General features: G+C 42.0%; 1 protein-coding gene across 11 annotated transcripts in view; it reads right to left on the bottom strand.

Moving 5' to 3' along the window:
* The window catches only part of MEGF11 (multiple EGF like domains 11), a 377,287-nt gene that overhangs the window by 13,905 nt on the left and 337,631 nt on the right, over window positions 1-25,751 (bottom strand). For 4 of the 11 annotated variants that reach the window (XR_004002431.1, XM_030578784.1, XM_030578792.1 and 1 more), the window contains 3 exons: window positions 20,581-20,699; window positions 11,659-11,725; window positions 2,105-2,161 (listed from right to left, as the gene is read on the bottom strand). The exons of 2 other annotated variants lie outside the window; for them this stretch is intronic. Coding sequence is in view for 7 of the 9 variants with exons in the window: in XM_030578784.1 (XP_030434644.1) it covers window positions 2,105-2,161; window positions 11,659-11,725; window positions 20,581-20,699 (243 nt within the window). In the remaining 2 variants the exon portion in view is untranslated. The remainder of the gene's footprint in view (window positions 1-2,104; window positions 2,162-11,658; window positions 11,726-20,580; window positions 20,700-25,751) is intronic. 5 more of the 11 variants (XR_004002432.1, XM_030578786.1, XM_030578789.1 and 2 more) reach the window with 2 other exon arrangements.

The following is a 25,751-nucleotide window of genomic DNA, read 5'->3' as shown; positions in this document are numbered from 1 at the left end:
CATATATTTGTATCTCTCTCTATATATATTATGGCTAGGCTTGGAAGGATTTGATTTTTTAATCAGTAAATGTCGATTTCACCATACACACAAACTGATGAAAAATCTTTTCATCAATGATCATCAAAATCAGAAGGTAGGCAAATAAGATGAATGCTGCTTGAGAACTTATTAGAGTTTGATTTAAGGATATTTACTTTGTATATTCTGACCTGTGATATTGACAATTTGTGCCTTAAGGTTTCTAAAGCTTTAACTTTTTGAATATCAGTGTCTACTGTCACTGTACTGCCTAATCCGCCATAATTGTGAAAAATTAAATCAATACCAGAAAAGAGCTTAAAAATAAACATCAATATTATTCATTGAAATGATAAAACAATAACGTTTGAATTCTGCCAAGCCTAATTACAGAGACCAGCTGAGTGAGGTAATAACTTTTATTGGACCAACTTCTGCTGGTGAAAGGGACAAGCTTTTGACCTTACACACAACTCTTCTTCAGGTCTTCTTCAGTCTAGTGTGAATTCAGACTGTGTGTTTATATCACTATTTTCACTTTGTAAAAATAAATAGTGATTTACTTTAATCTACTTTTGTACTGATAGTTTCTTTGACGAAACTGTGAGTAATTTATTCTACAGTAGATTTTCTTTCATTAGAAGATAAAGGGTTTTTACTGAACAGGGGTATCAGTCAAGTCACTGGAAGCATTACCAGTCAATGGAATAAGGAAAAACATATGGAAAACTAACATTTTTTTCTCTTAATAGTTTCACAGATCATTTATAGAGAGTTTTTGAAGCTGTACTAACTATTCTCACTTTAGGCAATGGGATAAATCAATTTTTTTTTTACATATTATATTAGTTATTTTTATGAACAAAAAATATCTTCATTCTTTAGGCCTGGCTGAGGGCTAGTAATACACCTCTCAGGGCTAGTCATTGCCATATTTCTATTTCATACTCATGGACCATCTGCCATCAATTTAATTAAAAAGGGCCAGATCCTGCAACACTTACTCACATAGACAGTCCCATTCGGTTTCATGTAAGGACAGCTTGCACAAGTAAGGTTGCAAAGTATCTTACTGAAGGAGACTGTCCAATATTTAGTTCCCCAAACCAATACACAGGGCCAAATTCTCAGATGGTGCAAACTGAGGTGGCTCCACTGAAGTCAACACCAGCTGAGATTTTGGCCTCATAAACCTGCATATTCTAGAGGGATCCTGAGTCCCCCTTGTTTCACCTTCTGGACCAGCCCTGCAGTCCTCACTGGCCCAAAGGTTCATGGAAGTCAATGGGAGTCTTGCCTGAGGAAGGGTTCTGTGGGCTTAGGGCTCCCTATGTGTGTGGTTCTCGCCTTCAAAACCTGAATAACCCGATCAATTAGCAATAAAGCAGCCCCTGGGTTTCTGACATATAAAGAAAGCTGGGCTCGGGTCTGAGCAGTGTTCAGGCAAGTCCGGTGTGCTCCACCGGTGCGAGCTGCACTCAGCTCAGTGTTTGGTCAATTATTTAATGCTGCAGTGATTGATTAAAATGCCTGTTTTGTACATTCTCTTAGGGTGGTGCAGAGACAGAAGGCAATTTGTTTTTATAATAGTTTCATGCACACTGAAAGGTCTCCTAAAGAGCTTTACCATGCAATACCTTAAGTGACTATAGTGACTTAGCAGGCATACACAGCAGCCATTACATATTCACGAATTGTTCCCCAAAGCCTTGGTAGGAATGCAGGCTTAGGGTCTTCAACTGTGTGAGGGACCTTTAACTTCCACCTAGCTAGACACATCTTGGTTTACCAACTCATCCAAATGACAATGGCAGTGCAGCACCCTTGCAAGTATTACAATAGGTATTAAGCCTATGACCTCATTAAGACTTGCATCCATAATTTCAGGGTCAGACACCTCTGGCTCAGAGTCAAGAGGGCCACCCGCTGAGCCATGCAGGCGTATTTTGTACCTCATCATTCTGTTGCTTTCTTTTCATAGGCAACCATTTTTCAGGTGTTCAGGATTCCTATCTCACCTCTTCTACCACACCCCTCCTCTCAAACTCCTTGCTAGGGTTACTGCAGGCATTCAATACTATACCTTTGAAGCTTTTTTCCATTATGTATGTGTTCTGACGTCTATCCATCCCACAAGCACCTGTATAAAAATGATATATAATGGAAAACAAATGAATATTTATGTAAATTGGAGTGCTTTGACTAAGTGTAGCATATATTCTTTCCCCTCTGTTCTTTAAGGATCCTATTCGGGCCACGCTTAGGCATGGGCTTAGCTTTAAACCTGTGCTTTATCCCCATTTTTACTTCATTGGGACTTAAGCACATGCTTAAAGTTAAGCTCCTACTTAAGAGTTTCTCTGAATAGGAGTGCTTTCCTGGATCAGGACACCACTTATCAGCAACAAACTACCCTTCAGGAGAACAGAAAAAAAATCTGCTGATAAGCTGACTCGTGAAGCAATTAGTTTAGAGATGTAAGCAAAAAAAAAAAAAAAAAAAAAAAGCACCAACCAAACAAAGCAATATAAACACTAGAAATTTCAGATTACGGACCAGTTTATATTGCAAGACAGTTAATTTTAGGGGATGTTTCATCTGTGGATTTGAAAGTTATTTATTCACTAGTTTTGGTTCAGAGATGTTGACTTCACTTTAAAATCTACACATGATTTAATAAACTGACAATTATCCTGAAGTGGTTGCACAGCTGGTTCAAAGTGTAGCAATTTACAGCAGGCTGCCAATTTCAAAGAAATTGACTTATGAAATTCCATAGGAACATGCCACTCAAGTTACTTGCGGGGGAGGGGATCCTATTTCAGTTTACTAGCTGGTGTTGCTTAAAATCACGCCAGGTAACAACCAGGTTTAAGAGAACACCAGCTCTAGCTCCTACATTCTTCTTAACTCCATCATCTGGCATTTCTTACAGTCTAGCAGAGCCAATGCAAACTCAGTTACAGAAATAGCACCATATAACTTCTAAAATTCACGATCAAGTAACTAAAATTCACGATCAAGTAACCAAGCTATGTCGTTAGAGAAGCCCTGTGAATAAGATGTCAATGGATTCTCCTAACCATTCATCCTGAAGTGCCCTTGGTCTCTGCAGAGAACAAGAAAGATCTCTCACCCCACCCACCACAGCAGCAACCTGCAGTATTCACACGGCTCCTTCTTCATGCCAGAGGTGGTGGCTGCAGCCTTGTTTTGCACTGAATAAGTCACTATTGCCCTCAGGCTACCGACAGTCCAAAGTTAAAAACCATCGGCCCTGATTCACAACTGCTCCATCCCTGAGCAGAGCACAGGAAAGGGGGCTGGAGGGTCAGGGCAGAGGTGGCTCTGCACCACCTTCATGCTCCCTGTATTCTGGGGCTGGTAGAGTCCTGGCAACAGTAAAGCAACCTTACACTTTGCTTCCCATAGCCCACTATGAACCACCATCCTGTCCCAGCCTGCCTCCTCTTCGCCCTCCGTCCTCTCCTAGCATATCCTCCAGGAGCTGGGAGCAGCAGGACAGGGCTCCGTTGGCAGTTCTAAGCCAGTGGGGGGAGCCCTTTTACATAGGGGGATTCCTGGGGGTTATTTCTGCCCTCTTGAAGACCCTTTCATTTTGCAAGAATTGCAGAAAGGGACTCACAGTGCAATGGAGAACTGGTTCCAGTGCAGCGGAAGTGGAAATTGTGTAAAAATGGCACCTTCTCACTCAGTGCAGTGTCTCCTGGTGTGTACCAGAGTCTCATCTGCTTACATGCATGGAGCTACAAGTGGGCACATGTCCCCTGGGGTTGGTGGTGCCCCAGGAGGCTTCACCTTTGAGATGGAGTGTGCAACTCCACAGCATCCTCAAATGTGGGGCACTGCCTTAAGGGGGAGGACATTGAGCTCTTAATAGTGTCCAGAATAACTGTAGAAAGAGTCAACATTCAGAGCATCAGCATGAGGAGCAGAGCTACTTGGCCAGCGTAGTTGCAGAAGTGGGGATGCAGAATGAATGGGGGGCAGTGTATTGTGCAGGGTTGGGCAAGGAGAAGGAGCCCAATTACAATCAAATAGCAACTGGGATGGAGATAAGAAGTTCAGCCTGTATGGAACAGAGATAGCGGCAGACATCTCACTTGAGGGTTAGTGAGGTAGAGTGGGTTATCCCAGTATAAAGGGAGCAGCAGCAGGGACGAAGGGGGGTCCCAGCCTACAATGAGCAATGGGTGGGGACCATGGGAAGGGACATTGCTTATATAATGCAATAGTATCACATGAAGAGTCCCTGACCTACAAAAGTAGTAACAGAGCAGAGAGGAACAACCTTGCTTGGTGGCTCAAAATCCACAGAACATGACCTAGGTCCCTGCAAATGGCTTGAAAATATTGATTAAAGTAATCATATTTAGAGGAAAAATAAGCATGGAAGAAAATTGGAGTGGTGCTGCAGGGCGATATCCCAGTAGATGTTAGGGAATAATGAGCAGATCATGATGTCTGTAGAGAAGAATGGCATGATTTAGTGACCTATCAGGTCAAGATTTACCCTGAGAAACAATAAGTCATGTTCACTGAAACATGAAGTCAGTCTATGTACAGTATCATAGAATATCAGGGTTTGAAGGGATCTCAGGAGGTCATCTAGTCCAACTCCCTGCTCAAAGTAGGACCATTCCCCAGACGGATTTTTGCCTCACATTCTTAAATGGCCCCCTCAAGGATTGAACTCATAACCCTGGGTTTAGCAGGCCAATGCTCAAACCACTGAGCTATCCCTCCTCCCTATCTATACTGGCTGCCCTCATGAGATGTATACATACATCTCTCCATTACACCTATGAAGATCTAAAGCAACATCCTGATGAAGAGTTCTGAATATATGGGTGACTGTTGTCTAGATCCACTAACATGCTCCTACAATTTGGTAGTTCAGAAACTAAGGATATAGATGATTAGCTAAGAACATAAGAACGGCCATACTGAGTCAGACCACTGGTCCACCTAGTCCAGTATCCTGTCTTCCAACAGTGGCCAGTGCCAGAGGCTTCAAATGGAACGAACTGAAAAGGGCAATTTATCGAGTGATCCGTCTCTTGTCATCCACTCCCAGCTTCTGGCAATTAGAGGTTTAGGGACACCCAGAGCATGACATTGCATCCCTGACCATTTTAGCTAACAGCCATAGATGGAATTATTCTCCATGAATTTATCTAATTCTTTTTTGAACCCTGGTATGTGATTGGCTTTCAGAACATCCCCTGGCAGTGAGTTCCACAGGCTGACTGTGCTTGTGTGAAGTACTTATGTTTGTTTTAATCCTGCCTATTAATTTCATTAGATGATCCCTGGTTCTTGTGTTATGTGAAGGAGTAAATAACACTTCCTTATTTACTTTCTCCACATCATTCATGATTTAATAGACCTCCATCATATCCCAACTTAGTTGTCTTTTTTCCAAGCTGAACAGTCCCAGTCTTTTTAATCTCTCCTTGTATGGAAGCTATTTCATATACCCAATAACTTTTGTTGCCATTCTCTGTACTTGTCCAATTCTCATATACATTTTTTTTGAGATGGGGAGACCAGAACCGCACACACAGTATTCAAGGTGTGGGCATACAAAGCGGCATTATGATATTTTCTGTCTTCTTATTTCTCTCTTTCCTAATGATTCCCAACATTCCGTTTGCTTTTTTGATGGCCGCTGCACAATGAGCAGATGTTTTCAGAGAACTACCCACAATGACTCCAAGATCTTTTTTGAGTGGTAACAGCTAATTTAGACCCCACCATTTTGTATGTATAGTTGGGATTATGTTTTCCAATGTTCATTACTTTGCATTTATCAACACTGAATTTCATCTGCCAATTTTTTGTCCAGTCACCCAGTTCTGTGAAATCCCTCAGTAATTCTTCATGAAGGCCAGATTCTTGATCTCAATTCCATTGGTGTCATTTCAGTGGAGCTTGTACCATTGACATTGGCTATACACGTACTCCTGATTCACTCAAACTGAGAGCTGAATTTGGCCTTTAGTGTGTGAACTGCTTGGAGCAGGGACCTCAGCTTTTATTTGTCTGTCAACTACCATGCGCACTTATGGTAGAATAGGAATAATAATGAGATCTGCCTTTTCCAATTACTCTCCAGGTAGGTCAATATTTTATCGCATAACCTTGAAAATATCCTTTATATTTAAGATTTGTCTATTTCTCATTAGAAGGAGAGAAGAGGCTAAACCAAAACTCATGATCCAGATGCCCCGATCATCCCAAATGTTCCCATCCAAATCCAGCCTGGGCCTGTCTCTACCAGTCACCTCACCTGTTGGTTTTAACCACTTGTTAGACCAAGCTTTTCTGAATGCACAAGACTCAGTCTTGCAAACTCTTACCCATGGACATAGTCCTTACCCAGATGAGTGGACCATACCTGCACAAGTCCCACTGAACTCCATGGGGCTACTCATGTAAGGACTACTTGCCTGAATGAGAGTTTGCAGAATTGTGCCTGTAAAGCCCAGTTTGTAAACAGAAAGAAACTTCTGGAGATTCTCCTTGATTACCGAGATTTCTGAGTGTGTGTATTTCTGTATTGTTGGGCAGTTAAAATGGAAAGGCCAAGAATTAGCAGGCTTGGTTACCATAATGCAGCTGAGCTAAAGGTCAGAATACAGCATACAGCATGGGCATGAGGAAAGCTGATGTCTGCCTAGTGAAGCACTAACCCTAGGACTGCAAAAGTTTAAGTTAGGTCTCTTTTCCTAATGCAATGGCAATCACTTCCTTATCCTCCAGTGGAATCAAACATGTGATCTTCCAAAGAACCCCGTGGTGTAATTTTCATGACTTTTCCCTTCTTTTCTATTGCCTAATAAGTTAAACACGAAACCAAAACAGGCTGGAGAAGTGGAACAGAGAGCACATGGAGCTCAGAACAGAACAGAACATATCATATGTTCACTGAACGTTGCATAAAAGTGACAGAAAACTATGAAGACTAATGAAGACACACACACTTTGTCTCTGCTACATCATGCTTTCATAACCCTCTTATGATACTGGTGTTTACAACACTCCTCAAAATTCTCCTGCAGGGCCCCAGAGCTGCTGAGAGATGTGTGCTCTATTATTTTGTTAACTGGAATGTGAAAATACATAAACATTCCAGTTCTGGAGATCCTGAATTTAGGGAAATTTTGGGTCTGGGTCTAAATTCACAGTATGCTACTAGCCTCTTCTATTTCAGACTACACCAAAATCCTGGAATGAAGCATTCTCCCACACACCGTGACCTTTGAGAAAATTTTGAACCAAACAGAGTGGATCTCAAACAATTGAAGCATATCTGTATTTGTAATGGCTGTTTAGTTGTTGCAAACATACCCCAAACCAGGTGCTCAGACACTGCATTTGGGGACAGTATTATAAAAAGCCCCATGGCAGACAGAATCAGCCATTCTTGTTTACAGCATGTTGCTTCTAAGACTTGATTTAATTAGCAAAACAATGTGGTTTTTTTGTAAACTTATTGAGTGGTTTGAGACTTTGGAACTATTTAGTATGGGCTCCAGAGGCTAAAATCTGTATACTTAACTGGAATTTTTCCTCCATGCACACACGTACTAGCTTGTTATTTTAAGACAGTAGTTCTCAAACTGGGGCTGCCGCTTGTGTAGGGAAAGCCCCTGGCAGGCCGGGCTGGTTTGTTTATCTGCCAGGTCCATAGGTTCGGCCAATCGCAGCTCCCACTGGCTGCGGTTTGCTGCTCCAGGCCAATGAGGGGCTGCGGGAAGCGGCAGCCAGCAAATCCCTTGTCCTGGGCTGCTTTCTGCAGCCCTCATTGGCCTTGAGCAGCGAACCACAGCCAGTGGGAGCCGCAATCGGCCGAACCTGAGGACCCAGCAGGCAAACAAACCGCCCCAGCCCGCCAGGGGCTTTCCCTACACAAGTGGCAGCCCCAGTTTGAGAACCACTGTTTTTGGATATCACCCACACCTGAATAACATGACTCAGAATATTCTAAAGCCAGACAAACAGGCAATACATTCAATATTCCTGTAATGGGAGGCAGGGAAGAGAAAAAACAAAGGCAAGCCACTCCCTGAAGCTGACAGGACTAGGTTTCATGCAGGTAATGCAGCCAAGTAATATACCCTGAATCAAAGTCTACAGCTCAAACACTGATCTCTCTGCAGCGCATCCATGACAATAAGTTGTGCACTGGGGTTTACCTGCCTGTTGCGTGCCTGTCACCATCAGGGTTCCTCCAATCCCCTTAAACAGATACAATTACCTCTCTGCACCAGCGCTGACCAACCAGTTTAGAATCTAGGAGGGAAATATGCCAGTTATGATGATAAAGTCTGATGGAAATTTAACTGAGATCCAAGTAGCCCTTCCACATATTCCTAAGCATCTGAACATGTGAATATTGTGGACTCAATTAAAAACCTGGTCCCCAACAAGGCCTGCCATTCCTTCTCTATTGAGTTCACTTTCCAGCAGGAATCAAAGGGAAGAAAAACGACTACTCAGTAAAACGACTAAGGAATATGCTGATGTAACTGAGTGAATTGGCCCATTCTATGCTACTTAAAGCTCTTAATGCACTTTGACTCTTCTCCGTGGATCTACAAGCCTAAAAGGCATTAGTGTGCACCAAGGAAGTTGCAAGGATGCTGGGCCAAATTCCATGCAGCCCCACTGATAGCATATGAATAACTCACTTGTTCCTGAGCGGCTTCCCTTCTACTGGCCCAAAGCAGCTCCCATTAAAATCAGACAGACAGACTCACATTGGGAGTTGGACTGGGCCCTTAGTTACAAATGCAGAGAGTTTGTTAATGCAGCGTGTTGGTAATAGTCCGGGGCCACGTGCTCAACCATTCTTACAGTTCCGTTCCCGTGTTCAGTCACCAATGGATAAGCTGTAGCTAGTTCTTCCCAGAATGGATTTATCTCCTAGATTTTCATCATTATTGGATCGTGATTAAAGGGCATGCATCTGAAAGAAGGAACCATTCCTTTGCCTGTTCCTCCCCACCCCCAATTACGATCAGTCCTTTAGATGGGAAATTTGAAACATGGCTCCCAGACAGCATTTCTCTTTTCCACTAAGAAAAACAGGGAATGACCCATAACCCAGCAAAGACAGATGTAAACTAGCAATTGTGGGCAATCAAAAGGAAAGATGTTTCCCAAAGGTGTAAAAATAGGTGCAGCCTTCCAGAACAATCTTAACTGTAGAAACCACAAATATCTAAGATTTATTTTACAGGTCCCCTTAGGATGATAGGGAGAAGGAGAAAAGGTTACCTAAGGTTCTGTTTTGTCATCTACACATGCAGTTACCTTTATGATCTATGCGCTGGAATGGCATGGGAATATTGAAAAGCCTGCTAGCATGCATGGCATGTCCAAAATGCATCCCCTAGGTCCTTCCAGAGCTAGAATAAAGAACTGGAAAATTCTTTCTGAATTCGTAGGGCTTAACATCTGGATATTTCTGAGTTAGTCTCCAAAGAGGGATTCTTGGATTTAATCTTATTTTCTGAAATTAGTGTTTATAATAGTTGCAATTTCTAAGCTGACTGTAGGAGCCTTGGGAGCTGATCCTTTGGTCTGGTAGGTCTGAAAAGCGTCTCCCTCAGCACTATTGTCTCACCAAGAAAAAACAAGTGAGATGGCTGAGAAGCAAGGGAGTAAGATATGAGTTTTCCATTTGTGGTGGTTGGTCTGCCACTGAGCATCCATGGATTTCTCTTCCCCATCTCCACCTAACCTACACATCTACTGTTTCTGGACCACTTAGGGGACACAATAAAGGAGCAACCCTCGGCCATCATCTTTGACCCAGTGTATGGTTTTGGGATCAGGATCCAGCACTCAGCCCTATCGGGAGAAGTTCCATTGAAATGCTACTCCCTGAAAGGGCTGTGAAAAGTACTTGCGACTCAGAATTTGAGAAGATAGGCTGATTCTGAGTCTTTTATTGCTCAAAAGCAGCAGCATTTTCAAATGAGAATCCGCTAATTTTTCATGCAAAAATGGCTTTGTTTTGGAGCAAAAGCCTCAACATTTTGAAAATGAGGCTGGGTGATCATCAATTTCCATGCTGAAACTCAGAGAAAATGCACATTTTTTTATGCTTCCATGTGAAACAGAACCTTTTCTGGAAAATTTGGTCTAAAACAAGACATCTGGGCTTCAAAGTGCAATGGAAAGAAATTGTATCTATTTTTCCTTGAGATCTCTTACTAATCTGCTCATCATTATTGAATGTCACTTTTTTCATATCCAAAGGCACCTAGAAATGCTTCTGTTAGGAAAAAAAACATACAGGTGTGCAAACCAAGTCTGGTACACAGGAGGTGCAAGAGGCCACAAGCAAATGAAAACAGTGTTTGCAAGTAAAGGACTGATAAAGTGGTAGAGGAAAAACTAAGATGAAGACAAACTTAATTTATGCAGAATTCATATGCCTTCCCCTCAATCTCTACATACAATAGGCAAACACACATCAGGATAGCACAGCAGCTCTATGAATTACCATGCAGATACATGCATCCGATGAAGTGGGTATTCACCCACGAAAGCTCATGCTCCAATACGTCTGTTAGTCTATAAGGTGCCACAGGACTCTCTGCTGCTCATGCAGATGAGCACATCAATGGCTGGTGATGCAGAAAGCTTTGCATTGAAATCCTACAGGTTTGTGATTTTCCTGAAGCAGGAATTGAAAATGACACTTGGTTTATGGGTATAGGCATTGCTATCCTCAGTGCCAATAAAGCATAGTCTAACCAAGGGAATAGTGACAGTTGTAAGGCCCAATGGTATTTCACATTCATTCCTCTGCCCAGAGTGTTGTGAGATCTCACAAAATTCTGCTTACCACTAGCCCTTCTGCATACTTTATTTCCAGCAACATTTCAGCAGCCAATACTTTACAACTTACCAGAAGTAAGAGGCAAATGCTTTCTGCCATTAATGAGCTACATTTCAGGTGTTCAAATGGGACAGCTCGTCAGCAGCATCTAAAATATGGCATTTTACTTACTTGGAGATACCAGCTGCTCAAACCATGTCAGAACTCATGCTGGGGAATGGAAAGGAACATTAGGCCTGATGCACTGTTACAGTTGGGTTGCTTTCTACCACAGTGGTGGTGCCACGCAGATCAAAAACTGGCCACTGGAGGATTAACTGGGATGTTGTCACTCCTACCTCACCCCTCCTTTTCAGCTACAGGCTTCAAAGGGAATTTTACTGAGTAAGGTTTGCAGGGGTCTCCATTTATTTAATAATTTATATCAGTTAAGCAGGAAAGAGGAACAGAAATCGTAACTTGAATGAGTTTCACTGTTCTAAGTGAGTTCCAAAAAGACCTCCCATGCATGGAATAGATCAGTGTGCTTCAACAGACCAAACCAGAAAGCCAGGACAGTCTGCTCAGTTTCCACAAGCTGTGGTTTGTGGTAAAGAAAACTACAGTCAAGTCTAGATCTTTTACTGCTAGTAATTCTTTTAGTGAAATAAAGACAATGCCAATATTATTTTATTGTTAGTGCCTTTAAGGATGACTGAACTGGCCTTGGAATTGCTCTAAATTCTATTTAAACAATTAAATTGTTTAAAATTACTGACCTAGATCATTCAGATAGCTGTACGGCCTCCGGTCTGCAGTTTCTCTGTCAAGGACTTTGTTACTGAGCTGTTCAAAAAGCATGACAATGAGTTAACGCTGAAACCAACAACCCCACCACTCAAGACCTTGACCCAACTATACCATAAACCAAAATGGTAGGTGAATATTACTTCTGCCTCACCAACTCAGTTCTTTATATATATCATTTGAAAGTTTGTAGCTACCATACGGGAAAAATCACAAAGGAAGGACACTTCACTAAGCAATGTACACAAGCATGTTGGAAAAATGCATGACTTCCTAGGGCAACCATTAATTATAAATCAAATGTTTGTGCAAATGGAGAGACATACTGGCAGCTTCAAAGCAAACGATGAAGATGAATATAGCAAAACAACCTACATAAGCATGCAGGCATGAGCTGTTTGGAATAAGGGGGATTTAATTATGCATCGATATATTTAGTTAACAGATATAAAAGATACAAGATTTCTCACAATTCAAGGAAAACAACATCAAGAAGAACAAGGCGTGAAGCCACAGGCAGATCTGCCAACACAATCAGAAGAGAGTCCAGGGCTTCCAACCATACACCACTGCTGGAAAGTTTTATCTTAGAGACTGGCATCTGGGTCATGCCATGTGCCCAGGCTGCACTAGCAGCTGGCTTCTGTGCTAGAGCAGATAAAGTCTAAAAAGAAAACAGCCCATGGTGCCAGCAACAGAAAATAGTAGCGTCCGGTGAAGGCTGCTATTGTATTAAGCACGTTACCATATGCTCTTGAGTTTGCTGCCATTTCCAGACTGTATGTCAAGATAAGCTTAAACTGAGCCAGACTAGCATTTAGCCACAAGCCTGGTCTAGGGGGCACTGCAGAGACAACATGGCCCAGAAGAAGCACTGGAGAAATCGGTATCTGTCTGAGGCATGACCTCCCTAGTACTGTTCTAAGGTGAGCACTTTGCACCAACCATTGAGCATTGATGCACAATGCTCCCCCTGTATGTTGACCTGTGCAGAAGGATGACGACTCCATCCCCACACTGGAAGGAGCAGAGGAAAGAGTCCTTATGCACTCTGGTGGTTGTGCTCCAGGGCTCATTCACTTTCTGGGTCTCTGTATGCAGAGACGTTAGCACTATTGAATTTATGGACTTTACATTTAGAGCCAAGGTGCCTATGGATAAACAGGAAGGGCCTGTGATTTGCTGTAGCTGGTTGGGAATTTTCCAATGAAATGTTTTGTCAGAAAATGACGATACATTGAAAACAAAACTATCTGTAGGAAAAGGGTCATTTTGACATATCTCCTGATTCAAAACATTTCTGAAAAAAAAAAAGTTTTGAACTCTGTCAGTCATTCCATTTCAACATTTTTAAATGAAAATTTTGGGGGGTTTCAAAATTTCAATTAATTTATACAAAAAAAGCAAAAGTCAAAATTCAAAACAAAACCTTTCAAATAACATGATTTGAAATTTCTCTTGGATTATTGTTTGCAAACATTTTCAAGATTTTGGTAGATCCGGGGCCAGTTATTTTTTTTTAAATCTTGAAGACTCTCCTGGGATGGGAAAACTGTTTCCTGCCCAGCTCTAGCAGTTATCTAGTCACTGTGGGCACCATTTTACAAAACACATTTATTTCCCATGCTCCAGTGTTTGACTTTAGTCCAGTGTTTCTGGCATTCCCTATAGCTAGAATGGAAATGACATGGTAAATTTCCAATTGCACGCAGTGAATCTGATATACAAGTGTCCATTTTAATTTCAAACTCAGAACAAAAGCTACCTCAGAATAAATTCTTCTATATAATAGCTATCGGTGTGTACTGAACCATATGTCGTGTGCTTAAGGCTAACAGGTTACTCAAGAAATGCATATGAAGTGGCACTTTAATTGTACAATCTGAAATTTGCTATTCCTAACGTAGAACAAAACTTCACATGGTACTGGGTGAGTGCTCCTACTGCCGTAGTAAGACTGGAACTGTGCAAAGCTCATTCACGCTGAGTGTGATCTTATGTGTTCATAGCACCAGAATTTCACTTTGTTCTGGGTTTGAATGGATCCAAACTTCCGTGTGAATTCCAGCTGAAACTGCCAAGTTTCACCTGGCCTCAGTGCAAAGATGTCTAAAGTCACAGTTCTAATGTGTAAGTATGAATTGGATTTGCCTGAAGGGCTCAGGGAACTTTCCTAAATCGTGGTTGAGTTTGGAGTTAGTAACAGCACATGGAATTGGATAAGACCCTTAGGGCTGTCACTAGCAATGCACGCAACTCTGTACTGATGCTCCCTTTTAGGCAGTGCAAGGGATGCATTTGTATTTTTACTGGTGAGACTTAGTTTTGTGCAGTTAAATCTGCATGTATATGGTAGGGGCTGTAAGTAGGTTTAAAAAAAGACAGGTACATGGGAACCACAAACCCTGGAGCCATTTGAAGCGAGTGTAGCTCGTGGTAGAGAACAAGGCTGATGCGCACTGCTCCAGCAGGAGCTCCCGCCACATGCACCATGCTCCCCAGAGCTCAGGGGAGGCATGGCCACTCTGCCATCTCCAGGGCAGCTCAGCTAGCTTATGTAGAGGGGAGCAGGGCAACTGGCTCATCCATTTAGGTGCCTAGCCCTGTAGGGTCTTTCTGCTTGGGTGGGTCCAAGTCCTGCAGCCAACGCACAGGGGCACAAGCTGGGGGGACTCCTTACGCCATCTCCCTTTCCTCCTGCACCAGGGCAGGGTTGGACACTCTTGTTCTTAGGTTTTCTTGGAGTTTAGTTTAAGTGAAGATGTGTAATAACCATGGGCCAAATCATGCAATTCTTACTCCCCCACACTCACTTCTAATTGTTTGCAGGAGTCCCATGTGTTTCATACAGAGTATCAACGTGCATTAGTATACACACAAGGAACCCACAGAATCACAGAAGTGCAGGACTGGAAGGGACCTCGAGAGGTCATCTAGTCCAGTCCCCTGCACTCATGGCAGGACTAAGTAATAACGAGACCATCCCTGACAGGTGTTTGTCTAACCTGTTCTTAAAAACCTTCAGCAACGGAGATTCCACAGCCTCCCTAGGCAATCTGTTCCAGTGCTAAACTACCCAGACAGTTAGGAAGTTTTTCCTAATGTCCAACCTCAATCTCCCTTGCTGCAATTTAAGCCCATTGCTTCTTGTCCTATCCTCAGAGGTTAAGGAGAACAATTTTTCATCCTCCGCCTTGTAACAACCTTTTATGTACTTGAAAACTGTTAGCATGTCCCTCCTCAGTCTTTTCTTCTCTAGACTAAACAATCCCCATTTTTTTAAATCTTTCTTCATAGGTCATGTTTTCTAGACTTTTAATAATTTTTGTTGCTCTTCTCTGGACTTTCTCCAATTTATCCAGATCTTTCCTGACAGGTGGTGCCCAGAACTGGACATAATACTCCAGTTCAGGTCTTATCAATAGGGAGTAGACTGGAAGAATTATTCCTTGTATCTTGCTTACAACACTCCTGCTAATACATCCCATAATGATGTTCGCTTCTTTTGCAATAATGTTACACTGTTGACTCATATTTAGCACATGATCCACTATAACCCCAGATTCCTTTCCACAGTACTCCTTTCTAGGCAATCATTTCTCATTCTGTGTGTGTGCACTCAACGTATAAAATACAAGAGACGATATCTACATGTACACACATAAACCTATAGTACTGTGGTTCTCTGATTGCTTTCTGAAACAGTTTAGCTGAAAATAAACATGAAGACATGTTACACTGAGTCCCCATATCTGGAGTTATAAAGTGTGGTATTGTGTACACAAATGGATATCTGGGCCAACAAATGCTGGTTTGCATATCAGAATAAGGGTTCAGGCCATAACAGGTGTAATTACACCCATTAAACACACACACAATTTGGACTAATGCCAGAACACTAGATTTGAAGGAATAGAATATCCAAGTCGATTTTTTCCCTAATCTCTGTGAAAGATATGCTTTAGTTCTACCACAACTATTAATCCAGGGTAGTGCTATGACCTGTGCTAGGCACAACGTCAGACTAGAGGATCACAATGATCTCTTCCGGCCTTAAAGCCTAAGACTCTATTAATCTAACATTAGATAGAACAGACAGAGCAACAGTAGCAATGTCTGTTGCTTTATTCTATTCCTTCAAATTTTCTGTCTACAAGTGTCTTGCTCAGCCAGCAAAGCTAAAATATGTTATCAGCCCATTAGTCATCTCTCTGGCAGGCTCTCAGCCTTTCTTCTCATTCCCTCATCCCCAAAAGATAGACAGAAGCAGAGACAAAGATGATAATCTTTTGGTTGTGTGTGATATTTCTAATCACAGTCATTCCGCCTGAGAACAGTGGCTGGTGATTGGGCATGCTCGCACCCGGGCTGGCTCCTCTGTGTACCTGGACTGCACTAATACACAAGATAGGAGTCATTCAGTTTTCATTCAGCATTTCCTTTTTCTCTCTCTAAACCAAGGAAAGCATTGACGGAGATGATCATATGCCATGTGCAGAAATGGTACAGTCATAACAAACACAGACAAGTAGCAATCAATCACTAAAAAGCAGATAGCTTTGCAACTAGGTGTGGAAGGATTAGATTTGTATTGGTAAATGTCAGTTTAACCACACATATTGAACCAATGAAAAAATATTCCCACAGATAATAATTGATACGTAGATAGGCAAAGTACGAAAAATGTTGCTAGAGGACTTCTTAGAGTTTGATTTAAAGATATTTCCTTTGTTTATTTTGACATGTGATGTTAACAGTTTGTGATTTTTCAGTGTTGTTGTAGCCATGTTGGTCCCAGAATATAAGAGAGACAAGATGAGTGAGGTAGAATCTTTTATTAGACCAACTTCGATGGGTGAGAGAGACAAAGTTTGGAGCTACACAGAGCTCTTCAAGTCTCAGGAGGAGGGAGGGGTAACGTTTCCAGGTACAAGCAAGAGATCCTCAGCTGCTTAGCCTGGATTAGCCCTAAAGAGCATACAGAGCTTGCTAATTATAGAAGCTTCTATTACCTTTTGAAACTTAAAATTGTAACTCATTTGTGTATCTATGTTTATCTGCTTTAACCTTGTAAACAACTCTCCTGTTTAAGGAATCTTTATATAGCTTATTATAGGATTGGCTACAAGTGTTGTCTTTGCCGAGAGATCTAAGGTGCAACTGAACTGAGGCAAGTGACTGGTCCTTTGGGAATGGGGAGTAACCTGAATATTGCTGTGATTCTTGGTGTAAAGGACCATCTATCACAAAGGCAGGCTCAGCTGGGTGGCGAGATAGACTGGAGTATCCAAGGGGCTGTCTGTGACTCCATGTTAAGGCTGTTATAGGGCCTGAGTAGCTTCCGCTAAAATTGCTTGGTGAAATCTAAGTATAGAACTAACAACCAATTTGGCATTTGTCCTCTCGTATTTAACAATCTGCCCCGAGGTTAGTTGTCTGATATCTTCCTCCCTGCTAATTTTACACAACTGTGAAAATTTAAAATCAATAAAAATTAAAAAATACCTTTAAAAATAAGCCTCAATATTACCCACTGAAATTATTTAAAAAAAATCAATCAAATTCTGCCAAGCCTATTTAGAACACTGTAACACAGAAAAGAACCACACAATTTGGGCCACATCCTTATATGGTGTAAGCTGGCACAGCTTCAATGGCTTCAATGTCTGTTTGTACCAGCTGAGCCTGTGGTCCCCTTTTTTGGTTTGAGGCATTGCAGTAGCAATGCCGAGTAATGAATGGTGATTTCTAATTCAGCTGCACCATTTGGGTCACAGAGTTTCATTAAAAGCTTTGTTTTCCCAGGGTTTTTAAATAGGTCTGGCAGAATTAGATTTAAAAAAAAAAAAAGAAATTCTATGGGTAGTATTGATATTCATTTTTAAACTTTTAAAATTATTATTGATTTAAATTTTCACAGTTGTGGGAAATCGAGGGGAGGTTCAGACAATAACTGTTTAATGACAATAGACATTGAGATTCAAAAGATAAAAGCTTTAACACCGTTAAAATACAATTTGTCAAAATCACATGTCAAAATATGTAAAGTAAATATCCTTAAATCAAACCCTAAGTTCTCAAGCTGCATTTTTCTTACTTTGCCTATCGGTAAATTTCGATTATTGTCGTGTGTGTGTGTGGGGGGGGGCGGGGTGATTGACACTTACTGGCATTCACTGATAAAAATCTAATCCTTCCAAGCCCATTTAAACTCAGCCCCCTGAATGAAAACTGGACATGAAGAGCTTTGGACCACAACTGATTTTTTTTTTAAATTGAATAGTTTTGGGCCATTTCTGCATTTTTACAATGCAGTAATTGTGTGAAGTCTGATTACAACTGTCTTTTTGTGCTACATTAAGTTGTTATTTTCTGCAAAGATGGAATATTCTTTTCATCTTCCGTGGAGGGCAACTGTTTTTGGAATTTTTTCCCCCTTAAAGTAAATTTTCCCAATGAAAAAAATCCTAGCATATAAACTTATATAAGGCTGAAATCTAGTTCTTATCTGGGCAAAACTTCCATTGAGATCAATGAGAGTCTAGCCCGAGCATAAATATCACTAGGACTATCTGGGCAACCATTTGCAATCTGACAAGGACAGAATTTTTGAAGAAGCTTAACGTTAGCTAAGTAGCCAACATCCTGACCTCTCTCACATTCAATGAAACTGACTTTCTGCTGCTGCAGCAGCCTGCAAGCTACGACAAGAAGGGGGGAACAGGGACATAGGACAGGGACTGGGGCAGGAGAGAAAATAGGCGAGAGGGTGGAAGATGGAGAAAATGCAGGGGGATAAGACAGGACACAGGTAAAGGGATAAGACGGGGGAATGGAAAGGATAAGGGAGGGGACAACAGGGAGCAGGAGAGCGAGTGAAAAAGAAGAGACTGGTAGTGAGAGGAAGGGAGAGATGGGGAGAGAGAGACAGCACTAGAGAGAAAAAGAGTTCTCAGCCTGGACCAAGGTTTGTCCTCTTCTCTTACCCCTCCACCCAGGTTGTCCCCTGCCCTCTAATAAGGAAATCTTAGAAGAACAGCTACAGCTCCATGTCCCAAAGGCCTGCTGCCCCTTAAGAGTGCAGGGATGATTAGAAATCCAACTTTTTCTGGTCCAGGCATACTCAACACCCCAGGGAATTCCTGTCATTTTCTTCTTGTGCTTTTTTGTGCTCTGTCCCTGGGACTGTTGTGACCTCAGCCCGCACTGTAAATAGATATGTACTCCGAGTACAAAGTGTGCATATTTCACTGCAGAGAGCGAGGATGGCATCAGACAAACTGATTAGGAAATGAAAATCGTTAAGGTGGCCATTAGGGGATTTATATGCTCTTTTGCTTTACTTGTCTAGAAAATTGCATAGAGAAGCAGCTTATTCGATGCCGGCCTAGCTAATACAACACTGTAGGCACCTTCTCATGAATAAGTAAGATAGTGGGGAACCTAAAAGAAAAGCCAGGCCATATATTTTGACAAATACTCTAAGAAAAATATAAAATCCATTGTTTTTCCATTTAAAACACTGTGACAACCTTTTAACTGAATGATTGACAGAGGGCAGTAAAGGAAAGGAAATGGCTTCCAGTCTGGTCTAAAATGTTCTCTGGGTTTTATTTCCTTCCAGCAGCTGAATATTTTAAGAGGCGAAGTGACAAACTAGCACTGCAGGCTGGGAAACCAAGCTAGGTACTTGCTTTGACCTTTTCAGAATTCATTGCAATTATTTCAGAAGGATTAGCTGGGAAGGCTCACGCTCGTGGAGATGAACCCCAATTTTGACAACTATTAGCATTTGCACTTTCAATGTGGGGTGCAAAAGCATATAATATGGAGGGGGCATCTGCATGTAAAAAATAATGCATTATTAACAAAAATCAATCAATCTATTGAAAAGGCAGTTTCATTATTTACATATCTGCCTTAACTTTCCGCAACAAAATCTGTGGAGCCAAATTTTCTATTATGTTGGAATGAGATTTTCTTTTAGTATTCAGGAGGGAGGATGCGTGCAAGCATTTTGCATATCCTTTACAGTAGTATATCTCCTCTTTTCTTAATATTGCCCTGGTGGCTTTCTGGTTAGAAGAGCTACATTTGATCAGAATGACATGAACCACAGCGTACCATCGCTTTTTGAGCAGACATCCCCAGTTAAATCAATTACGACATTTTCCTGAAATAATTGCTTGCTTGGTGTGGCCCCACAGGAAGAGGTATTTTCACCAATGAACAGCGTCTAAATGTCATGCCTAGCTGTCACATTCTGAACCCTTTAATCACAGTGAGTAGTACCTTACACTGTGACTATGTCCATGTCCAATTAAAGTCCATGGGACTGTGTTGAGTAAGATACTCAACCTGAAAGAACCCCTACTGAGCAGCAGCGAGTATCAGCAGAGCTGCTGGCGCTGCCTTAGAATAGCATAACGTTCACCAAGGGGCTAGATAACATCTTGCAACTTTCCTTTATATCTGGGTATTCTGCACAAGGATCAATCAGTTAAACAACTAACAGTGAAGTTATATGGCTTACTGTATTTATGGCTCATTCATTTACTTTTGTTTTATTAAGAAGGGGAGATTTAAATTTAAATAAATGCCAGCAGAGCTATTTGTTAGTTTTTCCATGAAGTAAACTCAGATTGCTAAAACGTTGAGGTCTATTGTCCCCTTGTTGCAGATGCTGAAGCTCTAATTACCATACACAGAGATCATGCAGATACACATATGGGACAGCAGACCTTTTTTGTGTAACTTAGGCTGAAGCATTAGGATTCTTCATTATTGGAATGTTAAAATCAAGCTGGGAGAAAGCAGCAGTCAAAAGGCATTACGTTGGTATATTTCCTTGAACTGATAAGAACATTGCTACATTGGGGTGCGATAATATCTACCTTACTGGAGCTGTTTCCATCCAGATTATTGGTAAAGAAGCGTGAAGTCACACCACATGACAGAGTGTGGTAGCTTGGATTGGAAAAACAATGTACACTCCCGCTACCTTGAGATACATCTGGGAAGAAAACAAGTCATCACAAAATACTTTGGAAGCCATACAGATAATTTGGAAGTCGCAAATGGGTAATACACTTTAGGGAAGATCAGGTCCCAGAAACTGATAAGCACACACTAGTAGATACATCATAAATTTCCAGATTAGTTAAATTATCTTGTATTGACCTAAGGATGGTGTGAAGTCTTTACTATTACCATACAACTGATTACAACAACCACAAAAGCAAAATATTTAAGGGAACATGTAGTTTTATCTTTCTGAAGATCATCAATAAAAAATAAAACTATTTTCTGGTAGACAAAGAGCATTATATTTTAAAGATGAAATGCAAAACTTGGAGAATGGCAAGTCTATTGCACACTTTCTTCTATAGATTAAACCATCTAACCATTAATGAAAATAATATTTATGAAACAATTACAACCTTTTATTATGAGTGTATAATATTAGAAAGAAAGGTCCTGTAAATGTCTGTACCAAGGGTTAAATATATTTTCTATAGCTGTCTTTGATCAAAGGCTTAAAGAAAGGAGTACTATACCACTGAAATGCAAACATAAGTAACTGTATTGGTGAGTTAAAGGCACATTTCTGTATTTCTTTTATTAATTAAGAACACACTTATTCATTGTACAAAATATTTTACGAAGAGTAGCATGGTATCTATATTGGCAGTTCTCCTGTAAACACCAATCCAGATTTTTTTTTTTCAGTTTAACAATAAATTGTTGAAATGTGTCTTTGAATAGCAAAGGAAAGGAGGATAGGTTAGAAAGGTTAAAAAAGAAACAGCACAACAGGCAAAGCCCTGTAAAGAGCAAACGGATTAGTTTTACCCAACACGTGTGTATACGTGTGAACTTGTACTTTGCTCTGCTGACATCTTGTGGAGATCTAGTTTGCAAAGGATTCAGCTGTAGGGTTTCATCTGTACTGTGCACATAACAGAAGTGCTAGGGCAGAGTAAAGAGGCCACACATGAACCTACACCTTTGACAATGCAGACTTGTTGCTGGATCACCCAGAGCAATTTAGTAAACAGTTGATTGCAGCAAATATACTTTGGCTGCAATACAGAGCTGAATTCTTGCATTAACTGTGATACAACCGTTTCATTTCAGATATTTTTGTGAACCTATTGCCAACAAAGTACATCACATCAGAGTATTGTGATTCCAGGCCTGAAGGATTAAAGTTGGTGTACTATATTCTGGTCACATCTTACACAGTGTTTTGTCCACAGGTCTTTGTATTTAACCTCCTTCAGATAAGATTTGTATATTTGTCTTTAACCATAGCACTCGAATAACTAAACTCTTTCCCCTAAGTACTCAGCTATGACAGTACAAGGGGCTATATAAGTATCTAAATATGTAGACAGACAGATCCAGAGTGAATATACAGTATGGGCAATGCTGCACATTGCAGGGGACTGGGAGCCTAGATGGCCTGCCAGGACCTTGCCATTTCTTAGGACTATAATTCTGTGACATTTACAATCGAATTTAACAAGACATGGCCACCACTGTGCGACTGCAAACAAGAACTGCAACTGGAGCACAAATATGGTAGCCATTATGTGCTCATCAGAAATACAGTAGTTCACATACAGCCTTGAACCTGCTTTATTGAGAGATGGAATGTTCTCCAGGATACTTGGGTCTCCCCCCATTCTAAAAGACAGAGGATCTTTAGCTTTCACAGAGAGAGCCTCTACAAAAGATCAGATGGGGAAGTACCCCTGACAGCTTCACTGAAGTATGTGTCAGTATTGTGTATGTCCCAGTTACAGACTTGAATCCATAACCTCTTGGCCTAGAGCTGAATGCAACCAGCTGAGTGATATTGACATGTAACCCTCACTGTTATCTCTGATGCCCCTTTTCATATCTGAGAAGAACCAGTAGCTAAAAGCAGCTGAAAAAGTGTTACCAGGCTGCCCGAATACCAAACTCAGTGCCAGGTTAATAAGTCTGTATTCACTGAGAGATAAATACATGAGTCTGAATTGCCAAAAACCTTTTCTTCCTTTACTACTGGCACTACCACATACTCAGAATGACAACTTCTCTGCAATTCCATTAAGTATCTGCATAAGCTGATTAACCTTGTCTAGCAGGGTCCGACTTCTACACATTTGTTCAAGAAGCACTAATAAATGCTGGCTGAAAATACATCAAGTGCAGATCAACTCCTGTCCCCATCGAAAAACAACTTATCTCAGGCAAGACTTGTATCCATTCCAAATGGTGAAAACCCAGGGATGCCAGGCTACGATTAATGCACATTAGTATGGAAGGATCTATCCTGCTAAGGGGTCCATGAAGATCTCCACACAAGCATGAGAGGCTGGGCTCAATTCTGGAAGGTGCTGAGCATTTCAGCCCCAATCCAGTAAAAGCACTTAAACTGAATGAGTAGTCCCGCTAACGCCTGGATCAGGGCCAGAGTGCTTAGCACCCAAAGGTGCTGGAACAATTTTTATAGTGGGGGTGCTGAGAGCCATTGAACCAAACTGTGAACCCTGTATATGATGGAAACCACTTTAGGCCAAGGGGTCCAGCAGCGCCCCCAGCACCGTAGCTGCAGCACCTCTATCAGCACCGAGCAGGATCAACACCAGCCCCCTGCCCAGACTTCAATGGGACACTGTACAGGCATAACGATCCACAGTCTTGGTGATGACAGTGGAACAACAGGAGGACACAAGGATGTGCTCACGCATGTCCCCTGGTGAAATCAGGCCGAAGAATTCAAAATGAGGCAGTGGCAGCCAGGCACAGAGTCTGGTAACAAAAGAGGGAATTTGGAAGCAATGAAATAATTAAAAAGCCATACACCAGTGTACTGTTTTCTTCCATCGCTTGGCCGTGATCCTGGGATAGGATCTGCTGCAGCAGACTCCTGCACTCAGGCAGAGACTCATGGGAACACATGGACTCTGACTGTGAGGGCTAGTGCTAGCAGATCACACGGCAGCATCAGGACCCTTACCTGAAAAGGTCTTTGTTATATTGTGAACTCTTTGCAGCAAGAGAAGGATCAGTTTTACTTATCAGGATGGTCCTTGCACAATTAGGGGTTTTTGGGATGTAACTCACCCCTGAGTCAAGAGCCTCCACAGCCCTGGACACCACTTAGCCCTGTAGGACTTCGTGCTGGTCCTCACCCTTAGTGCAAACAAATGAACAAAAACCATGTAGTTGGAGGAATCTTTTAAAATATATGATAGAAATGAAAACCCCTCTCAGCTCTAAAGCATTATGGGGCTGTTTATACCGCAATTAGAAACCAGCGGCTGGCCCATGCCAGCTGACAGAGGCTTGCGGGGCTCGGGCTAAGAGGCTGTTTAATTACAGTGCAGATGTTTGGGCTTGGGTTGGAGTCCTGGCTCTAAGATCCTATGAGGTGGGAAGATCCTAGAGCTTGGGCTGCAGTATGGGCCCAAATCTCTCCATTGCAAATTAATCGAGCCCTTAGCCTGAGCCCAAGCCCAGTAAGCCCAAGTTGGCTAGCACGGGCTAGCCACAGGTTTTTTAATTATAGTGTAGACAGACCCTCAGACACAGTAAAAATAACGTGACCTCCTATTATAGCTCTAGTTCTGTGATATGTGGTATAAAATACTCCACCAGAAGTGAGTGTATAGTTCTCATCTTTGGGCGTACGTACTTGCTTTCAAGCTTTGGGGAGAACTTCTGCTTTCAGATCCATGTGATGCAGTTTAGATCCAATATTTTGCTCTCCCTGCCTGGGATAGCTCTCTTTCCCATCGTTAGCCAGGGAGATCTGAGAGCGGAGAGTCTATTTTACTGCCACATTCTTTGTCCACTGATGCCCTCTGTTTTTATAATCTCTACTACACATGAGCATGGATTTTTGGCCTCAGTAATGTTTAAAAGTCAAAGCTCTAATACCATCTTTCAGAACTAAAATAATGTGTGACTTTGGAAAGAAATTTCACTGTTTACTCTACATCTCTTGGAGCCAGCGAGCTGAAAGGGAGCAGACACAGACTCCAGACACAGGAGCAGCCCTAGGCCACTAAAGGAAACTAGCAAAATAATGGTCTTGGCATCACAATTTGTGCACAGCACAGAGGATAGGAGCTGACCCACTTAGGGCTTGATCACGCAGTCTTTATTCAGCCAAATTCCCACTGACGTCCCTGGGCACCGAAGCTTCATACTTCCTAGCTGGTGGCAGCGTGGCTATGGCTAGGTAAGAAGCTGCTCCATATGGGTGAGGACAACTAGAGAGTCACTGTAGGTACCCAGGAGTGCACAGACATAACCTTATCCTATTGTGCCCTCAATCCATGTACAGAATTCCAGTGTCAGCCTGAGGTGTATGTGACATGAGTGGTGGCACTGAAGTCATAGAATCATAGAATATCAGGGTTGGAAGGGACCTCAGGAGGTCATCTAGTCCAACCCCCTGCTCAAAGCAGGACCAATCCCCAATTAAATCATCCCAGCCAGGACTTTGTCAAGCCTGACTTTAAAAACCTTTAAGTCCTATCATCAAGGTTCACTGCCCTCTTCCCACCACATGCCCCCGGCCCCACCACACCGTTCCAGTCAGACTGCCAGCCTTCCCTATCTGTGCTCCTGTCTGAATCGCTAGCTCCCTATTTCCTTCTCTGTGCTCCACCTCCTGGCTTTCTGGGCTATAGAAGGAGCAGGCAGCAGAAGTTGCTGAGCATCCCAAACAGGTGAGAGAAGGGGTCAAAGTTCAGGGCGTTACAGACAGGCAGAAGATAGCTGGGGGAGTTGACGGACCCAGTCGTAAGTGGGCAGGGAGTTGCATGGAGTCCCCATGTGTTACTTTGCATCAGGCCCTATGAAAATGAAGGCCAGCTCTGCAGAACTATTTTTGACACCAGTAGGATATTTTCACAAAGGGAGTGGATAGAACAGCCAGGTCAGACAGCATGGTATATCTTTCCACCAGCACATGGAGATGCGCGGTGAGGGGGGAACAGCACTGTTCTTGTGACCCCAGCGAAAAGGGTTGGCTGACCCTGCTCAGTTACAGGCTCTTGAGCAA

This window comes from Gopherus evgoodei, chromosome 10 (assembly GCF_007399415.2).
Source record: "Gopherus evgoodei ecotype Sinaloan lineage chromosome 10, rGopEvg1_v1.p, whole genome shotgun sequence".
NCBI classification, from domain to species: domain Eukaryota; kingdom Metazoa; phylum Chordata; order Testudines; family Testudinidae; genus Gopherus; species Gopherus evgoodei.
The sequence above is the reverse complement of the archived record's forward strand: the minus strand, read 5'-3'. Positions and strand labels throughout refer to the sequence as shown.